The sequence below is a fragment of the Ochotona princeps genome, chromosome 22, assembly GCF_030435755.1.
Source record: "Ochotona princeps isolate mOchPri1 chromosome 22, mOchPri1.hap1, whole genome shotgun sequence".
Lineage (NCBI taxonomy): Eukaryota > Metazoa > Chordata > Mammalia > Lagomorpha > Ochotonidae > Ochotona > Ochotona princeps.
Window position 1 is genome coordinate 9,626,903 of NC_080853.1, and position 18,386 is coordinate 9,645,288.

At 57.0% G+C, this 18,386-nt stretch overlaps 1 protein-coding gene across 2 annotated transcripts in view; it reads left to right on the forward strand.

The window, feature by feature from the left end:
• CDH22 (cadherin 22) overlaps window positions 1-18,386 on the forward strand; it is a 57,345-nt gene that overhangs the window by 29,473 nt on the left and 9,486 nt on the right. For both annotated transcript variants that reach the window (XM_058679741.1, XM_058679742.1), the window contains 2 exons: window positions 1,471-1,724; window positions 9,797-9,933. In XM_058679741.1, coding sequence (XP_058535724.1) covers window positions 1,471-1,724; window positions 9,797-9,933 — 391 coding nt within the window. The remainder of the gene's footprint in view (window positions 1-1,470; window positions 1,725-9,796; window positions 9,934-18,386) is intronic.

Below are 18,386 nucleotides of genomic sequence, written 5' to 3' on the forward strand. Positions count from 1 at the left end.
CTGTCCTTTTGAAGCTCGGGATGCTTAGCAATCTTCTACCTTCCCATGGCCCTTCCTGGGAGACAAACCCACTTCACAGATGCAGAGTCGGAGGCCTAGAAAGGTGCAGCATCACCAAGCAGCAACCAGCTGTGCCCCCCTCTCCACCCCACCCAGCACTGCCCCATCACCCGCCAGCCCTTCTGCCCCAGCCATGGCGCCAGAGATGCGCCTGTGGCGTCAGCGCTGGCTCAGGGCAGAGCCCGCCTGATGGATGAGCTGGCTGCTGCCTATCGCTCACTCTGGGGGCCAGGCAGCGCTGGCCTCCTGTATCTTCATTTCCCAGGCAACGGGATGGGGGAAGAGGTGGCCTTTATGTGCTGGGCTCTGGGAGGCGCCAAACAGGCAAGCTAACAGACAGGGAAGGTCTGGGATGGTACCCTCTGCAGATCCAGTCACTCCCCTACCCCCATGCCAGGCAGAGCCCCACAGTACCACCAGCTGTCCTTTGTGCTCATCTGTGGAGGACCTGAGCCCACCCAGCACCGTGCGCTCAACACTGCCAGGGTCACTCATTAGCAATCCTGGGAGAAGCCCAGGCTCAGCGTGGATTTAGGCAGATTTCGGAGGTCAGCTCCGAGACTGCCAGGCTTACCAGGCTCAGCTGGCATTAGCGGCTCTTCTACCCACAAGAAGGGAATGTCCCTCTGCTTTTCACTGGAGAGCCCCAGGCCTGTAACCAGGATGCCCCCCAAGTGGCTGCCTAGCATCAACAGGCCCAGGATTTGTTTTTTAAGTGTTGTATTTATTGGGAAAAGAGGGAGGAAGAGAGAGATTTTCCTTCAACTGGTTCATGCTACAAATGACTTTAATAGCAGATGGAAGCCAGGAACCAGGAACTTCATCCAGGCCTCCCACGTGGGTGCAGGGACCCAAATATTTAGGCCATCTTCTGCTGCTTTCCCAGGTGCATTAGCAGGGAACTGGATGGGGAATGGAGCAGCCAGCGCTCCGTGGCAAGGCCAGTTGGCAGCTTAACGAGTTATGCCCCATGCTGGCCCCCAAGGTTGAGAGCCAGACTTCAGTGACTTCAGACCCAGTACCCTTTCTGGTATTAAGAGCTGAGAACCACACCTCAACACCCATGTTTCACACTCCCAGGCTTAAGTCCTGGCTTTGCTAACCACCAGCTGCTCAGTGACCTGGGGGTCTTTCTGCCTTGGTTCGTTGTCAGGTGTTGGTTAAGCCCATGATGATGGTGATGATGATGATGAGATGGGGTATGGCACTGGCGTATTGGCCAGGGAGCCCCAGTGTCACTGCCTGTAGCTATGGAGCTGATGCCAGGTCTGTGACAACAGATGGGGGTGTAGCCCAAGCACCCAGCACCTGCAGAGGCAGCCCCTGTCCCCTGGAGCTGGAACTCCCACCCAACAGCAGGATGCCCAGCGGGAGCGCCCCCTAACCAGCCTGCTGCTCCTCCCTCCTCAGCGCCTGGACTTCGAGTCCCAGCCCGTGCACACCGTGGTCCTGGAAGCCCTCAACAAGTTCGTGGACCCCCGCTTCTCCGACCTAGGCACGTTCCGCGACCAGGCGATCGTGCGCGTGGCCGTGACCGACGTGGACGAGCCCCCCGAGTTCCGGCCGCCCTCCGGCCTCCTGGAGGTGCAGGAGGACGCGCAGGTGGGCTCCCTGGTCGGCGTGGTGACGGCGCGGGACCCCGACGCCGCCAACCGGCCCGTCCGGTGAGACCCCCGCCCGGGGCCGACGCCTGCTGCCTGCTATCCCACCACCGCCCCGCGCGCACCGAGGCGGGTGGGAAGGAAGGGGCCGGGACACAGCTGCACACAGAGCAACTGGCTGGCGGCCAGGGAGCCCGGGAAAGCGCCGCGGGGGGGGGGGGGGGGGGACACAAGGACAAGGAGGGAGGGCAAGGTGCACAGACCTGGCACTCCGTAGCTGCCACTCCCAGGACCTCCTGCCCACCCAACCACCCAATCCTTTCTCCTCTCTCCAGCCACCTGTGGGGCTCGGCTAAACATTTCCCACCTTGCCATAGTCACAGGTTCTCCTTCCAAAAGAAAACACACACACATAGCCAAGCAAATCAACTACTTTGTTTCCAATTGTTCCTGAGCACAGCTCTGTAGGGCTTCGGTCAGAAGTGGTGGGGACCTGCCCAGCTACTTTCTCCCAGCCCTGCAGCCAGTCTATCAGTAAATTCCTATTTCTAGCACTCTCTCACACTCTCCCTACCTCCCACAGGCAGCCAAAAATGGCCCCTTGTCACTGGCTCCACTGCTATCCTCTGGGGTCAGGCCACCATATTTTCTGCCCCTCCCATCCCCGTTAATCTCCTTGTTTTATTTTGTTTTTTCCTGTCCCTGACTCATACATACCCCTTCTTAACTGGAACCAGCTGGCCCTTCTCACTGAGAAAGTGAGTACCTGGTACCGCCCAGAAGACCCTGCTCGGCTGTGAGTCCAGGTTAAACCCTGACAGTGACCATGACCTTACATGACCTGGCCTCCCTGGAGCCTGTGGAGCCTCTCCCTGGTCTGCTGCAGCTTCCCAATAACTGTACATGCGCACCAGGCCCACAGGCGTACTGCTGCTTGGTGGTGCCGTGACCTGGAATTTTCTCCTGCCAGTGTCCACAGGTGTTTTTGCAGAAGTTGCCTTTCCAATGAGATCCTGCTTAGCTGTCCTAAGATCTCAGCCCCAGTCCCGCATGTCACCTGACCTCCAGCACCTGCTTCTCTGAGCACTTTGTCCTTCCAGTAGAGGGAGCTCTGTGCGGTGAGGGTTGGCATCCAGGTGCTCAACGGGACACGGGGTGAATGAGTGGAGCAGAAAAGGGTAAAATGGACCCATGTAGATGTGGAGTCCAGCCAGGAAAGGAATGGGGCCAGAGCAGGAAGAGCCTGTGGGTGGTGCAGAAGGAGGCTAAGGGTCCTTTCTGGCCGTGGGGAAGCAGAGAGACCTGGAGAGCAGGGAGAAACGGGACACAGTGACAGGAGTGGGATAAGCAGAGCCTGCTGGGAAGGATGGGGGCTGTGAGAGAGTTCAGGGGGCACTGGCCCTGGCCTAGGCTGGCCCAAGGGCAAAGAGGAGGCCATGTAGCCAAAGGAGGAGCTGGGGTGTGAGCGTGGCCAGTATCAAAAGAGGAGTTGGGTGGAGGGTGTAGCCAGTGTCAGACCTTGGGTGGGACAGAGGCTCCCTGCTCCCTGCTCCAATCCCAACACTGTCTGTTGTCACCGCCCTGCAGCGACACTAAAATGACGAGGAATATGCTTGGAGGTCCGGGAAAAACTGGCAAAAGCGGCTGCGTTTTAAAACCTTTTCTCAGCTGCTCCTGTCCCCGTCTGTCTAAGCTTTCCTACCCGCTTCTTCGCCACCCTTCCTCCCGTTTTCCACCACCCTTCTTCCCCATTCTTCCCGTTTCTGTATCCCCCCATTCCCCACGTAAGAGCCACAGAACATCACGAACCAAAAAGACCTTTATTGCCGAAAGCGAGCTGCTTAAATATAGTTCTTCCACCAATCACTTCTGCCCGTGGTCCACGGGGCGCTATCTGATAGGCCAGCAATCGCAGCGGGGGAAAATTAGCCTATCCTTGTGACTTCCTGCCTGCCTCCTGGTGGGACAAGTCCCATCTCCTGGCACTCGGCCAGCCGCCATCTTGAAGCCCCTCATCCATGTGGGGTTGGCCACTCCCCACAGTCTGTGTTCTTGAGCTGACTGTGTGCCCGGCTCTACTGGGCATTGAGGAAGGGGTTAGGGAAGGTAGCTTGAGGACCTCAGTGTCCTGCAATTCCAGAGAATGACTACATTGCTGCCTCAGTGGAACCACTCTCTTGGGTTGTGGAGTACACAGCCTGTGTACCCAGCCTTCCACGGCAGCCCTAGAGAGAGGCCATCCTACTGAAGTGCCTGTGAGCTCTCAGACTGGCAAACCAACTCGAGAGATCTGGGAAGACTTCCTGGAGGAGGCAGAAATTAAATGGGGCACTTGAATCTGATCAGATGTCGATACAAGGGGAAAGGAGTTCCAGATGAAGACCCTGTTGATGCGGATGTGTAGGGGCAGATGAGTGTAAGTGTGGCTGAAGGAGAGCACGCCCCCAGGTGAGGTGTAACGGGTCCACAGTGCGGGCTGCGGGGCTCAGGTTTCGCCTGACACTTCCTCCACCTGCTCGTTGCTGAAGACACTTGCCACTGCCTCTGGGTCCTCCACCTCCCTTCCACCCTGCTGTGTTGTTTTGTTTTTCTGGAAAGCAAAGCAACACAGAGACAGATACCTCCCACTGACTGCTTCATCCCCTAGTGTCCACAAAAGCCAGGACTGGCCGGATGGAACCAGGAGCCTAGAACTCCATCAGGGTCTCCCCAGGAAGATTGGCAGGGACCCACGTACTTGAACCAACACCTACTATCCTCCAGGGTGCACATTAAATGCAGTTGGATTCCAGCCCAGCGCATTAGTTCACTGGCTAATTAATCCTCCACCTCCAAGCACTAGCATCCTACGTGGGCACCGGTTTGCATCCTGGCTACTCCTCTTCCCTTCCAGCTCCCTGCTTATGACCTAGGAAAGCAGTAGAGGATAGCCCAAGTCCTTGGGACCCTGCACCCATGTGGGAGATCCAGAAGAGGCTCCCGGCTCCTAGCTTCGGATTGCTTCATCTCTGATTGTTATGACCACTTGGGGAGTGAACCAGCAGATGGAAGATCTTTCTGTCTTTCCTTCTCTCTGTAAATCTGCCCTTCCAATAAATTAACAAATCTTTAAAAAAAAAAAAAAAAAAGCAGCTGGCTTAAAACCAGCATGAAGCCTCGGACTGAAACCCAGACACCCATTTGAACCGCTATGCCCAATGCCTGCTCCCAGCACAGGTTGTAAGCATCCCCCCTGGGTGTCTCCAGGGATGACCTTGTTAGGTCTGGTTTCTTAGAGGCCTCAGGCTCAGTGAGGGAAGGCAGCTTCAACTTGGGCAGGCTCTCCCAGGCAGTTGAGAGCCAGTCTCTGGCCCCAGGGTCAGGCTCCTGTCTGCTGCCTCCCTCCTCTGCACTAGCTCTCCACACCTCCCCACCCCCTCACCCAGTGGCTGCCTCCTCCCATGGCCGCTCCCCTCCCCACCTGCTTTTATCTGAGCAGAAAGGGCCAACTTTGAAACGTGCTCCTCACCTTCTTTCATCTCTCTTCGCTGCCCCGTCCCTGGAGTTCCTCAGATGTAGAGGCAGTCAGGAGCTTGAGACAGGTCCAATTTAACAGCGCAAACATTTACCCAACTCCTCCTCTCGACCGGCCCTGAGCCAGTCTAGGGATGCAGAGATGACTCAGCCAAGGACAAGGTACAAACATGGAGGACACAGAGGGGCTGTGCCAGCCTGAAACAGGACCTGCCCAGTCCCCGGGGCAACAACTCATTCACCAATCAAGCACTGGATCCAGGAGGTACCTCCCAGGCATGGGGCAGCAGAGGCCACCAGACAAGACCCCAGCCCATGGGCAGTGGCCTTCTGGTAGCACACAGATAATCAACAAATGTGAAAAAGCTACTAAGAGCTGTGAAGATAACAGTTATCAAATAAGGAGGGATAGAGGCCATGGGCGCTCCTGTGGATTTAATAGTGTGAGATGTGTCCAGTGCTCTGAGAGCCACCCAGCAAAGGTGCACAGGGAGCAGGAAGAGCAGGTGCAATGGTCCTGGGGCAGGAACAAGCCTGATGCATTTCCAGAAGTAGTATAGTGCTACAAGACAGCCCTGCACACTTCGAGGGGTGCAGCAGGAACAAGAGAAATACGAGTGTGCAAGATGACCTCCTGAGCTCCCACACTGGGCAGAGGGGAGGCTGGGAGCCCCAAAGTCCCATCCTGTGGCAGATTTGTGCGGGGAGGGACAGGCACTTGGGGGGTGGAGAGACAGGAAAGAGCAAGGTAACCCCTGAGGGAGGACAAAGAGGATGAGATCTGGAAGAAGTAGAGGCCCCGAGGGGAAGTGGCAGGAGCAGAATCAAGGAGCCAGAAAGGTTAAGGTCAAGTGAGCTCATGTGAGGGGCAGTGGGAGATGAGGATAGAGGAGACACCTGACACAGTGTCAGGTGAAGACATGGGTCATGGTCCAACAGGCCTTGCAAGCCTTCCAAGGCTGTAGAGGGAGAGAGAAAGGGACCTAACAGAAGGGGTGACCACCACCCCAGTCCCCCCCACCCCACCGGGGGAGTCTCCTGCCAACCCAGACAGCAGCATAGAGCACACACCGGGCCAGAAGCCGTGAGCATTGCGTTAGCACCCAGTGCTCCGTGCGTCAGAGTGCGCCTGGGCTCTGGAATCGGAGGAGGCCAGAGTTCAAATCCAGGCTCCATGGCTGTATCTGGAGCAAGCGCAGCACCCCTGCTTGAGTCTGTTTCTCCTCTAAAATGGCCATCCTACGCATGCCCGCCTCCTGGCCATGGGCTCTGAGTTTGCTCCATCTGCAGCTTCGGGGGAGGGGGAATGGGCACCTCAGAGGCCCTCACGGAGGGGACGTTAGCGCTTTCCGGTAATCTGGACATTGTCTTCTCTCCACTCTGAAACCCAGCCCTAACCACATGCATTAGTTCTGCAGGCACGGTGTAGGGACTTTTGAGTATGTACCTTAAAGGGGCATGGGGCAAGAATCAGAGGGAGGGCTGTGGAAGGGGGGTCCCTTAGTTGGGGGTGCTTCATACTGAAGACTCTACCCCCCGACTCCCACCATCCTCTCAGTGGCTTGGATGGAGGCAGCCTGATGAGCCAGCCCTCAGGCCCAGCGGTACCAAGCATAGCAGAGCCAGAACAAGAAGCAGAGCCTGTAGCCCAGGGTGTTTATTAAGCCTGCTGTGTTATCTATGCACATATTCATGGGGAGAAGAACCCACGTGTACAGCCAGAAGCCATGCCTTCCCCTTCTCCCACTGCAGCCCACACAGTGGCAGGAGCGATGCTGTCCCTAGCAGGTGTGCCTGGCTCGCTCCCTACAAGGGTCCCCAGACAGCTGGGTCTCAGGGGAGACCATGAGAGGCCTTGGTCTGATGCCCACCACATCCCAAAAACTGCCATTCCCCATCTCCCTGGCAGCTACACCACCTGCAGTGGCCAAGAGTCCAAAACTTGAGCAGATCTTTCTAGACCCACGGCTTCCCCCACCCCTCCACGCTTCTCAGACCACTGGCCACATCCAGTGTTCATCCCCGGGGCCACGCAATCACCCCCGATGCCCCCACACTGGGATGGGGGGCTGTGCAGAAGATGGTTCCTGATACTCCTTGCCACACTTCTGGAAGATCATTAGAATAACAATAGCTCCCATTTGTAGAGTAATTTTCTTAGAACTCACTGAGGCACCTTATACGCAAGTGATCCTCCCAGGAACTTGGCATTCCGTTAGGTGAAACTAAGCCTCAAGCATGGAAGCCACTGGCCTGGGGGCAGCTAGAGCCTGGATCCTGGTCAGGGCTGACTGGCTGTTCCGTGAGCCTATGCCCTTCTGACTGCTGCATTCTTTCTCACACACACTTGCTTCTCACATGTTCACTGTCACACAGACACACACCGGCACAACAGACCAGATCTGCACAGCTGTGCCAGCTACCCCCACCACACACACACACCCAGAGTTGCTAGACTACAGCCCTTGCCTACCCACCCCCAACACACACACATACACCCTCCCTCCTACTCACTCACTGGCTCCCAGCGCTGGAAGAAAACCACCTAGGTTTAGCCCAGTGTGGCTAACCTGCAGCTCATGTCTTTAAGTGATTCTTGGCGAGCCCCCCTCCCTTGGCCACAATCCCCGCCCAAGACCTTGGGAATAACCTTAGTCCACTTAGGTCCCAATCCCTCCTGTGTCCCTTCTAGAAGGATAAGAAGGAGGGTGGGGACACAAGTCTGAGATAGGAGGGAGGAGCAGCTGCAGGAAGGCAGTGGGCACCCTCCCCAGCCCTGCCCACCTGCCTAGTGTCCAGCGCTGAACTCCCACAGGACCTGCCCCCATCCTGGGCTCGGATTCCAGGAGGCCTCGTGCTTCCTTCCCACCAGACCCTGGCTCAGGGACTCTCCCTCCTTAGGCACCACGCATGTGGCTTTGCATGGTTGAATAAGCTCAGAGGAACTCTGGTGGTGGCATCCCCATGGTGGGTGCCAAGTACCAAGGCCTGACAGTCACTATGCAACCTTGAACAAGGTCATGGCTGTCTCACATGGATGGATAAGAAGCAGCAGGTTCTGGGCAGACCCCTTTAGACATGATAGTCCCAGGACTAGTGGGTATATCTTGGCAAGCAACCTGCTGGCTGGAATTCACCCCCTCCCCCACTTCCCCTCTTCAGCCTTGTGCCTTTGCCCATGACACAGCCTGCACACCTGCACACCTGCACACGGCAGCCCTGAACATGCCTGCATCCTCTCTGGGCCTCAGCACCTGCATCAGCCTCCTAGGATGCCCAGCAGGTGCTTTCTCTGTCTGTCTCCTCTGCCATGTAATGCCTGGTGCCTGGCACAGGACAGCCCAAAGAAGGTGCTCAGTGGATGGTCAGGGCTGACTGAGGAACAGGTTCTGTACTCACCCTGATGCACCTGCTGTGAGAGCAGCCATCACGTGGCTCTGCACTGCCCCACATGCTCTCATCCCTGCCAGTGTGACCCGGCTGGGCTGTGTAGGGAGGCTGCAGGCTCCTGAGAGTGGGGTTTCAGAGCTGGCAGTGCCCACTCTGCCCACAGGCACGACCCTTAGCAGCCAACAACCCATAGGAAGTTCACAGGGACCAGTCCATGCACCCAGCTCCACCCTAACCCCCCTTTCCAGATGGGCACATGGGGGCCAAGGAGGTGGAATGTCTTGTTCAAAATCCTACAGGTAGACTCAGGCGGGGAAGGGAGGATTCCTTAGCGCCCAGGAGTGAATGCTGTCAGACCTGCCTCCTCAGATGCCACCATCTGCCTGGGCCTCAGTTGCCCTCTCTAGAAGTTGGGATGGGGCCAGTGGCTCTGCCTGAGCCCCTCCCCACGGCTGCTTTGTCCTCGCGCACAATGGGTCTTTGCTTGGCATTCGAGGCCTTTGTCTGCACACAGCCTGGCTGAGCCTGCGCTTGCCTTATCAGCACCGGGAAGCAGAGGGCCGGCAGGCTGGAGTTGCCCAGGCCTCTCTGGGCGCCGCCCGAGACATGTGTTGGACACGGGCCTTTCAGGCCTGGAGCCGCCTCACAAAGGCACGGGAAGAAGGCGGAACAAAGGGCTTTTTCAAGCAGCGACTGAAAGCAGCAGATTAGGTGGCCACGTGCTGCGCAGGCGGGAGGAGCTGCGGCCAGGATCCCCCCCCACACACACACACACCTGCTGGCCTGGCGCTGGCTCAGCTCTGGTGCCTGTCCCGGAGCCTCCAGGCAGAGCATGGAGAAGTCACCTAACACCACCAGCGGTCCCTGTCCCCCTGCACCACACTCCTGGTCTGCGTGCAGCACCTCCCGGGGCCCAGCTCTGCTCTCTCCCTACCCAGAGCATCAGCCTTCACCCTACCACTGTCTTCAAGCCCAATCAGAGTCGCCTATCCCAGAAAGACAAGAATGAGCAAAGCTACTGCTATGTGCCAACCACCTTGCCTATGCCAGAGCTCATGGCAACTGTTGGCCCCAGGGACCATTCTGCATCTGGAAATGGATCCCCTGGCCCTGTGCATCCACCCACCACAAAAGACTCCTCTCTTGGGGTGGGGCGGGATGGGGTTGGGGAGATGGGCTTCGGTTCCACCTGATACTGGGCATCTTCAATCAGCCTCCCTCTGTTCCCCCAGGTACGCCATCGACCGCGAGTCGGACTTGGACCAGGTCTTCGATATTGATGCAGACACAGGTGCCATCGTGACCGGCAAGGGGCTGGACCGGGAGACTGCCGGCTGGCACAACATCACTGTGCTGGCCATGGAAGCAGGTGAGCTGGGGAAAGGGGTTGGTGGGGGGTGAGCTGAAGGGCCAATGCAAGAAGGCGGGAAAGAAAAGCTGATGGGTGGGATCATTAAGCGAAGATAGGCTGTCAATCACAGGCAGTGGGGGGAGGTGCCATAAGCTGGAGCGGGCAGAGGGAGAAAGAAACTTAGCAAAGCTAAGTTGAGGAGAGATCTCCAGCCACAGGGGTGAGGCTAGCTTCCTGTATCCTGAGAACTGGCTCAGTTCCAAGCCCTGTTCTAGGGGTCAGGATTACAGCCTTGAACAAGGGGAAAGCTGGACTATGGCCAACCCACAGGTGTCCAGTGACGCTGAGCGCTAAGAAGAGGAGAAATGCGTGCCTGGGAAGGGCCCTGGAAGGGGCAGGGGTGCGGTCTGTGCTCTGGGAAGAGACAGTAGTGTCAGAGTCATGCTGACATCTGGGGGAAACATGGCAGGTAGCGGGAACAGTCAGTGCAAAGGCCCTGGGGCTGCCTTTTCCCAGTGTGTGGGAGGAACAGTTAAGAGGCCAGGTGAGGGGCAGGGTGGCCAGCCGCTGCAGGGCCACCAAATGCACTGAGAGTCCATGGGGCGTGGGGCAGGGAGCCAAGGAGGGAGTCCTTGTGACAGGATGCTGTCAGTGCTACCCTGAGAACAGCCAGACTGGCTGGGAGCTACAGGCAACAGTGCTGGGGAGTGGGCAGTCCCAGTGGGAGAGGTGAGACGTGACCTGCCTCGGTGCACATACTAGGTTTGCAGGGAGAACCATCAGGAACTGCCTGCTGGGAGAGCTATATGGAGAGGGCCCAGGGTTGCTATGGGGCACTTGGCTTGGCGGGAGATTCTAGGAGGTGTGTGTGTATATGTGTGTGTACGCACACACGTGCACAAGCATGTTTTGGTGCAACCAGGAGAAGTGTGACCAGGGGAACACAAAGGATGCCCTGAGACACAGTTCAGATCAGGCCTCAAGGTGAGAAGCAGAGAGTTGGCTACTGGGAAAGGAATGAGGGGCCGCTCACCAGACATCCCTCCACTGCCCCCTCCCCACCAGCAGCCCCTGGAGCCTTTCACCTCTCACCAGCCTTCCGCCTCCTCCCTCCTCCCCCCTCGCTAGTGTCCCCTCACTTCCAGGGTCCCACCGGCCCATTCTGGGGCCGAGGAAGTCCCCAGGCTGAAGTTCCCTTGGTCTCTTTCAACTGCAGTTTAAAAGAAAATACAAAGCTGGCTCAGACCTCGGTGCCTGCTGCTCCCGAGCCTTTGAATCCACTCCTCGGCCGCTTAAAAGGCAGATAACAAAGGTGGCTGGAGAGGAAGTGGCGGCTGGACTGGGCGGGGGGAGGGGGAGAGACAGCTCCCCTTCCTGCCTCCCCAGCCTCCTCCAGACTGCAGGTGCACACGGAGTCTGGAGCCTGGCAACACCCGCCTGGTTCCTGAGCACAGATGCCTCTGTCCCCCGCCCCCAACCTGCCCTCCTACCTGACCTCCATGCCCCCTACTCCATCACTGTCCCCCACTGGCAAGTCAGCTCCAGAGTCAGGGTTTGGGCTTCTGCCCCGAGTGTCTCTTTAGGAAAGCAACACAGCCTGTGGCTCCTCCACAGAGCATCACACTTTTCACTCAGGATGCAGCCTGGGGATGGGCATCTGACTTAGTCATTAAGATGCTGCTGGGGACACCTGTGTCCCTGTGGTGGGCTACCTGGATTCCAGTCTCAGCTCTGCTCCCAAGTCCAGCTTCCCACTGATGCACAACCTGGAGGAAAGCAGGTGACAACACACGTACTGGGGGGCCCTGCCACTCCCATGGGGAAATCTGAACTGAGTTTCCGGCTTTTAGCTTCAGCTGTCTGTCTCTTTCTCTCTCTCTCACACACACACACACACACACACACTTGAATCTCCTTGCCTCTTAATGTATGACTGGAATAGATGCTTTCTTCCACCTGCTTTCATTGAGTCATGATTGACACTCATTTAGCTGGTAGCTGACTGTTGGCCCCACGGCCCAGCCAGGGACACCCAGGCTCAGCAAGGTCAAGGTGTGTCCTTGATTTTGCATCAGATAAACCCAGGGCAGCAGCCCACTCTCTGAATTCTGAGGCTCAGAAATTTAGGAGTCAATAGATGCTCCAAGGCGCAGCTGGGGCTTGCTATCCAGTCCCCTCACCAGCACTCTCTGCTCCTTAAGTCACATCCCATCACAACTGCCTATCCAGGACAGCCGGCTGGGAGAAGGGAGACAAGTGTCTTGGGTAGCCCTTGGGGAATCGTCCCCACTCCCCACAGTGCTGGGAGGAAGCAGGAGCCCAGCCGCGTGTCCCATGCCAAGGCAGTGCCCAGCTGGCAGTGGGTATCCTCTTGACCCGAGCAGTGACTCCGTTGAGCCCTTCTCTATTATGGGCCCTTGGCATTTGTACACCCCAGAGGTGTCCCTTTCATGAGCCTCGGGGGCAGTGAAGGCATTTGTCCACACTCCCAGCCCAGTTCATCCTCCAAGGCCTGTTTCCTTGGTGCTGGCCCCAAATCAAATGCAGCCGGTCACACAGCCATGCCGCTTCCTGCAGTCTCAGTGAGACAAGGACAAAATTAAGACACCCATTTCTTAGATGGGGAGACTGAGCCTCGAGAAGCACCAACAGCGGCCCCAAGATCACAGAAGAAATCTTCCCAGAGCTGAGCCAGGGATCGGTCTTAGCCCTCCTACCTCTTGGGGGCCAGCTGTGCCCCCACCCCAGTGCCGTGCCAGCAGGTCTGCCCACCTGGTCCTGTGCCATTCGGTTGAGGCGTGCCTTTGGTTTCCTCGGAAATGGTATGCTTTGGGGGTCATGGTGGCCCTGCCCGCTCACTCCTGGGTGAAACAAACAGGAGGTGACAAGAATCAGAGGGGAGACGTTTCTGCGCAGTGCCGGGCTGTGGCGTGCAGGGGAGGACTGGCCTGTGCTGCTTGTCACACCGGATTACCTCGCACAGCACTTAGTATGCCGGCCCCCCTCTCCCTCACTTCTGAGTCATCCATTCTGCCCATGCAGACGCTCCTTCCACTGACATTATCTTTAACGTTTTGTAATCATGAAATATTAATGACCGATATTGAATTTAAAGTACAATTTGTGTCTGAAGCCTTTGGTGGAAAGGGCAGTTGTAAAGGGACAATCTTCAAAGAGATTGAGGGGAGGAGTGGGGAATGAGGAGGGTGGGGTGTCAGGAGGGCACTGGTTCCTCCGCCAGGGTCTTGGCATCCCCCCCACAAACCCCCTACCCTTTGCTGCCAGTGGGCTATCCAACTGTTCAGGACAGCAAAGAGTTAATAGCATTGGCTGGAAGCTGCCCCAACCAGGTCACCCCAGACCAAGTGCCTGTGTCTCCCTCCCTCCCACCATGTGTGTACATGCAACATGATGTGTAGATCCATTTGTGTGCACCCGTGGTGGGCACGCCCCTCCCCTGGCGTTTGGTGCAGTCCCTGTGGGTATGGACGGGTCCACAGCTCTCAGAGCAGCCAGACACAGCAGGTGCATGCTGCGATCGTATGTGGGCTGACACACCAGCAGGGAAAGCTGGCCTGGTGATGTGGGACTCTGACCCTCATGGTGTGGTTCCCAACTCATTCACCCTGGCATAGCCTTGGTTTTCCCATCGGTAAAATGGGTTGGGAGTGACTGCTCACAACAGAGGCTTCTCTGCCCAAGTTCTCCTCTGCCTGGCATGGTACTGAGTGCTTTAGATGAAACATTCCTATGCTGGGGATTTAGGAGTCAGGAGTCCAGCCTGCACATTCCTCTCCCAGGACCCAACTGGGAGGGAGTGCTGTGAGTAGCCAGGTGGAGGGAGGAAGGGATCTGAGCTGAGAAAAGGATGGCCAAGCAATGGCCCCCAGGCCCTCCTGCCCTACTGCCCATGGGGGTGAGGGAAGCACCAGAGGCCAGAGAAAGGAAACCTTGGACCAGGGCTATCCTGCTCACCAGCCAGTGCTCCCATGGGCTCAGAGAGTGGACACAGAGGCTTGAGGAAAGATCTGGAGGCCCAGTGAGGGGTGCAGAGAGGTTTGAGTAGCAGGGGACGTTGTGTCCTTCAGGGTAGCCCCGCGAGGATAACCTCAGCCAGTGTTCTTGCACCCCACACAAGCCTGGGACCCCCACAGGGGCCTGGGGAGAACACATCCATGTGTGGTGACAGCTCAGGCTGCAGGGGAGGGGACCCTGGAGACCCTCAAGCAGCATGGCAGGGCAGGAAGCTCTTCCCCGAAGAGGGAACACCCTGAGTTGGGTCCTGAATGTTGAGTAATGCTTTCCAGGTGACAAGCCCTTGGGGACATGGCCTGGGACTGGAGGGCAGGTGAGGGTGAGGCTGATACCGTGGGTGCAGGAAGGGCTCTGCATGGCCCATAAGCAGCCAGACCTGTCCCAGAGGCCACTGGGAGCCAGTGCAAATCTTGGAACAAAAGAAGGCCAGGATGGGATGTGGAGACCCCCTCGCTGCCTTGGGAGATGGGAACAAGCCTGGAGCTCTGCTGGAAGACTCAGGCCCAGATGTGTGCAAGAGCATGGGGATGGGGTGGCACGGACTGCATGGAGAAGCAACGAGCTCCCTGCTGCCACAGGTGTGGGTCAGGCTTAGACACTCAGGCTGGGCAGCTCCTGGGACCCTGTGCGGCTGCCAACAGGAATGAAGCCCCAGTGAGCCAGCCCAGGGAAGGAACTTGCTTCCCATCCCCCAGCCCCAGCCCCAGCCACCGCAGCTGCCCTCTCAGGGCTACTTCCCCCAGAAGCCCTCCTCCGCCCGCCCCTTGGAAGTGACCTTCCTCCACACAAGGGCAGAGACCGCAGTCTCCATAGGGAAACCAAACAGGTAAGCAGAAGGCCCCCCAGAAGAAACAGACAAGGGTGCTGGGGACAGAGCAGAGAGGGCAAGGAGGCCTGACCCCCATACCCCCAGGCCCACTGCACCTGCTTCCAGCCCCTCCTCCCCTCCTGCAGCAGGTAATTAGGATGATAAATCTTCCTGCCCAGCTGGCCAGCTCTAATCAGAGCCTCGTGTTTAGATGCAATTTAATTCCCTAGAGAGGAGGGAGGGCCTGGAGATGGTGAAGCAGGGGGCCCGGCTCTGTTCCTCTCCCTGTTGCTGTGAGGGAGCAGGCAGGAGGTGCCTGTGAGCCTCATCACTCCCCTCCCCTGCATCCTCTCTCCCAACACCACTTCCCACTCTCCCCTTCCCACCCACCCAGCCTCACCTCTCTCTGTGTCTCTCTCCTTTCTCTCTGCTCCTCTCTGTGACAACCAAGGAGAACCACAGTACTCAACCTCACTTACTTTACTGACGGAGAACCCTGGTCCCAGGAGCGCACCAGGGAGAGGTCCCAGCGCTAGACTGCACGTTAGGTGGGGGCTCCCAGAGGTCCCGTCTCTCCAGTGTCCTTCATCGAGCATGCAGTATAGTCAGGGACGCCACAGACTATGAAATCCATCCATTGTACAAGTCTGACTTGAGCACCTGCTATGTGCCGTGCACTAGGTGCTTAGGCATACAGCCACGGAGAAAACTGCTGCTTTCGGGGGGCAGGGAGGAGCTAGTGGATGGGCACGCTGGGTGAAGACATGGAGGATTTAGTATGAATGTTATGGAGAACGGTGGTGCCTGTGGACAGGCCAGCGGCCAGTTCAAGTCAGATCTCTCTGAGGTGTCTGCCAAAGACCCCAAGGAGCTAATGTTAGGAAAGAAGAGGTGGAGAGGGTACATGATGCAGCCATAAAGATGCTGCTTCGGTATGCCCTCATCCCACATCCACATCCAAGGGCCTGCTTCAAGCCCCAGCTCTACTTCTCATCCAGTTTCCTGCTAGTGCACATCCCAGGAGGCAGAGATGATGGCTCGGCGCCTTGGGTCTCTGCCATAAGCACAAGAGGCCCGGATGGAGTCCCAGGCTTCTGGCTTTCATGTGACCCAGACCTGGCTGCTGTAGGCATTCAGAGAGTGAATCAGTAGATGGTAGATTCTCTCTCTCTCTCTCTCTCTCTCTTTCTCCTCTCTTTCCTCTGCCCTCTCCCCACCTTTGCATCTCAAATAAAGACAGAAGAAGAGTCTCTATGGAGTGAAGGACACAGCCAGCTGAGGAATGGCAGGGTGACCATTGGAGCCTATGGACATGTAGGAGTTGGGTTTATCCTCTGTCTTGATTTTGTGCAATTGAGGTAACTTACTAGAGGAGACAGCAACATTTGTTTGAGGACTTGAATGCAGTAGGAATCTGACAACTAAACATGCTGAGGAAGGCAGTGCCCGCTGCTGGCTACAAACTCCCTCTTTCCACAGAGGTCCCAGCATGGGCTTCATGGATTGCCCGCAGAGACCATGGGCAAGTTGCTGCACCTCTCTGAGCCCGTTTCCTCATTAGTCCGCCAGCTGCCACTGTAGCGCCTTCCTCCTTCAGAGGCCAACAGGGTGAAATGGGGTGGCCCTGGGCAAGGTGGGGTACTTAGGACATGCGCGCTGCCATCCTCCTGGAGCAAGCGCATTCCTGGCCGGATCACCAAGTCAGCCCACGTCTCCACTTCCTTTCGAAAGACCTCCGGCCTCGATTTGGTCCAGATGCCCAGTGAGCAACTCAAAGGAGATGTAGTGATTTTTACAGCCTCCCACCAGGGAGCTCTACAACACCCACCCCAGGGCCTTGTCACATGCTAATCCTGCCCCCTAGGATGGTCCCTCCCTCCCCAAACCCTGGCCACTTCATCAGAACTCAGCAGAAATGTCATAACCTCTGTCCTGCACTCCCCCACAGGACTCTCAGCTCCTGTCAACTTTTCTTACGGTCTGGAGTCATGTTTGTCTCTGTCCTCCAGACCTGGAGGCCATGTTGGTCCTGTTCATTGCCGTAGCATTGGTCCACAGTGGGTTCCCAATCCCTGGCTGTCAGTGAAAAATCCCCAAGTCATCCGTGCCAGATCACCCAGCCCAGCGAGGGCCCCAGAACTGCCTGGCAGTTCTCTTGCCCCAAGGCTGGTCTCCCAGGGCCGCCCTGCCTCCTGCTTCAGCCCCTGCGGCCCCTCCGGGGCTTCTCCTGCCACCTGCCTGGATTAATGGCGAAGCAACCCTGGAGGAAGCAGCGGGCCGGAGCACGCTGAATTTTCATTTAGAATCGGTGGAGACTGCAGGCCTGCTCAGCTCCCGGCTGTCAATCAGCCTTCCTCAAGGCTGCATCAATTAGTTTAAAAATATTGAATGTAATTTTGCCTGACACAACATATTGCAGCTACTGCAAAATATAATTTATTTTAGAAGAAGAAATAATTAAACTAATTTGCATGTCAGTCAGCTGAACTGAGATGCCAAAATGGGGAGGGCCACGAGGGACTCAGGCTCTGGAGGGACACTGGGTGAGGTCAGCTTGGGCCGGGGCCTGTACAGTAGCTTCCATCGGACCAATAAACCCCCAGGCAGCAAACGTTTGGGCTGGGCTGCACACTTGCCTTGGGTTGCAAAGACCTAGGACCCAACCCCTGCTTGGCCACAGACTCACCTATAGCTTTGTGGAAAGTCCTGCCCCTCTCTGGACCTCAGTTTGCTCATCTACAAAATGGGTTTATCAATATTTCCTCCACTTAAATTTTTTTTTAATTTTACTTATCTATTTTCATTTTATTTGAAAAGCAGAGAGAGATCTTCCACTTACCAGGTCATTCCCTAAATGCCAGCAATGCCAGGTCTGGGTCATGCCAAAGCCAGCAGCCTGGGACTCCGTCTGGGTTTCACACATGGGTGCCACTTGGCTGTCCCTGCCACCTCCAAGGTATGCGTGAGTCAGACGTTGGACCGGAAGCCAAGCCGGGCCTCAAGCCCAGGCCTGCGGGTGGGGGAGCGGGCGTCACAAGCGGCAACTTCACCACTGCTCTCAACACTCTTGCCTCCGGGGTTGTTTGAGGATCCAGTGAGGTCATAGCTAAGAAAGGGGTGATAAATTGGAAAATCCTACACCAAGATCAAGATTAATCAGCTGATGGAGTCATTATTTTATACCGGAAACACTTCCGGTGATAAAACCCAGCATTATTATCGATGATACTAATTGTGATCAGCAGTGTCCTGAAGGAGGTGACTCAGAGGGGGTCACTGCAGGGTGGGCCTCACCTTGCCCTGTTCCCTGCCTCCCCCCCCCAAGAGTGCTGGTCTGCAAACTTGACCCCCCAGCAGATTCCCCTGGAGAGCTGTGGGCATTGGACGCTTTAAAGGCTCCCCCAGTGACCCTGACTACAGCAGGCCAGAGAACTGCTGCTGACCTTGGAGGAAGAGGGGCTAAGTTCCAGGATTCCAGCCCAGTCCCAAGAGGGGGCCTTAGGATAAGCTCTGCAGGTGGCAACTTGGAGGTACCCCTTTCCCATATACTGGCTTCACAGCCTGGCCTCTGAGAGACGAGGCCCTTCCCCAGGCCAGAGGCCAAGGCTTTCCGGGGAGGCCATTTGTG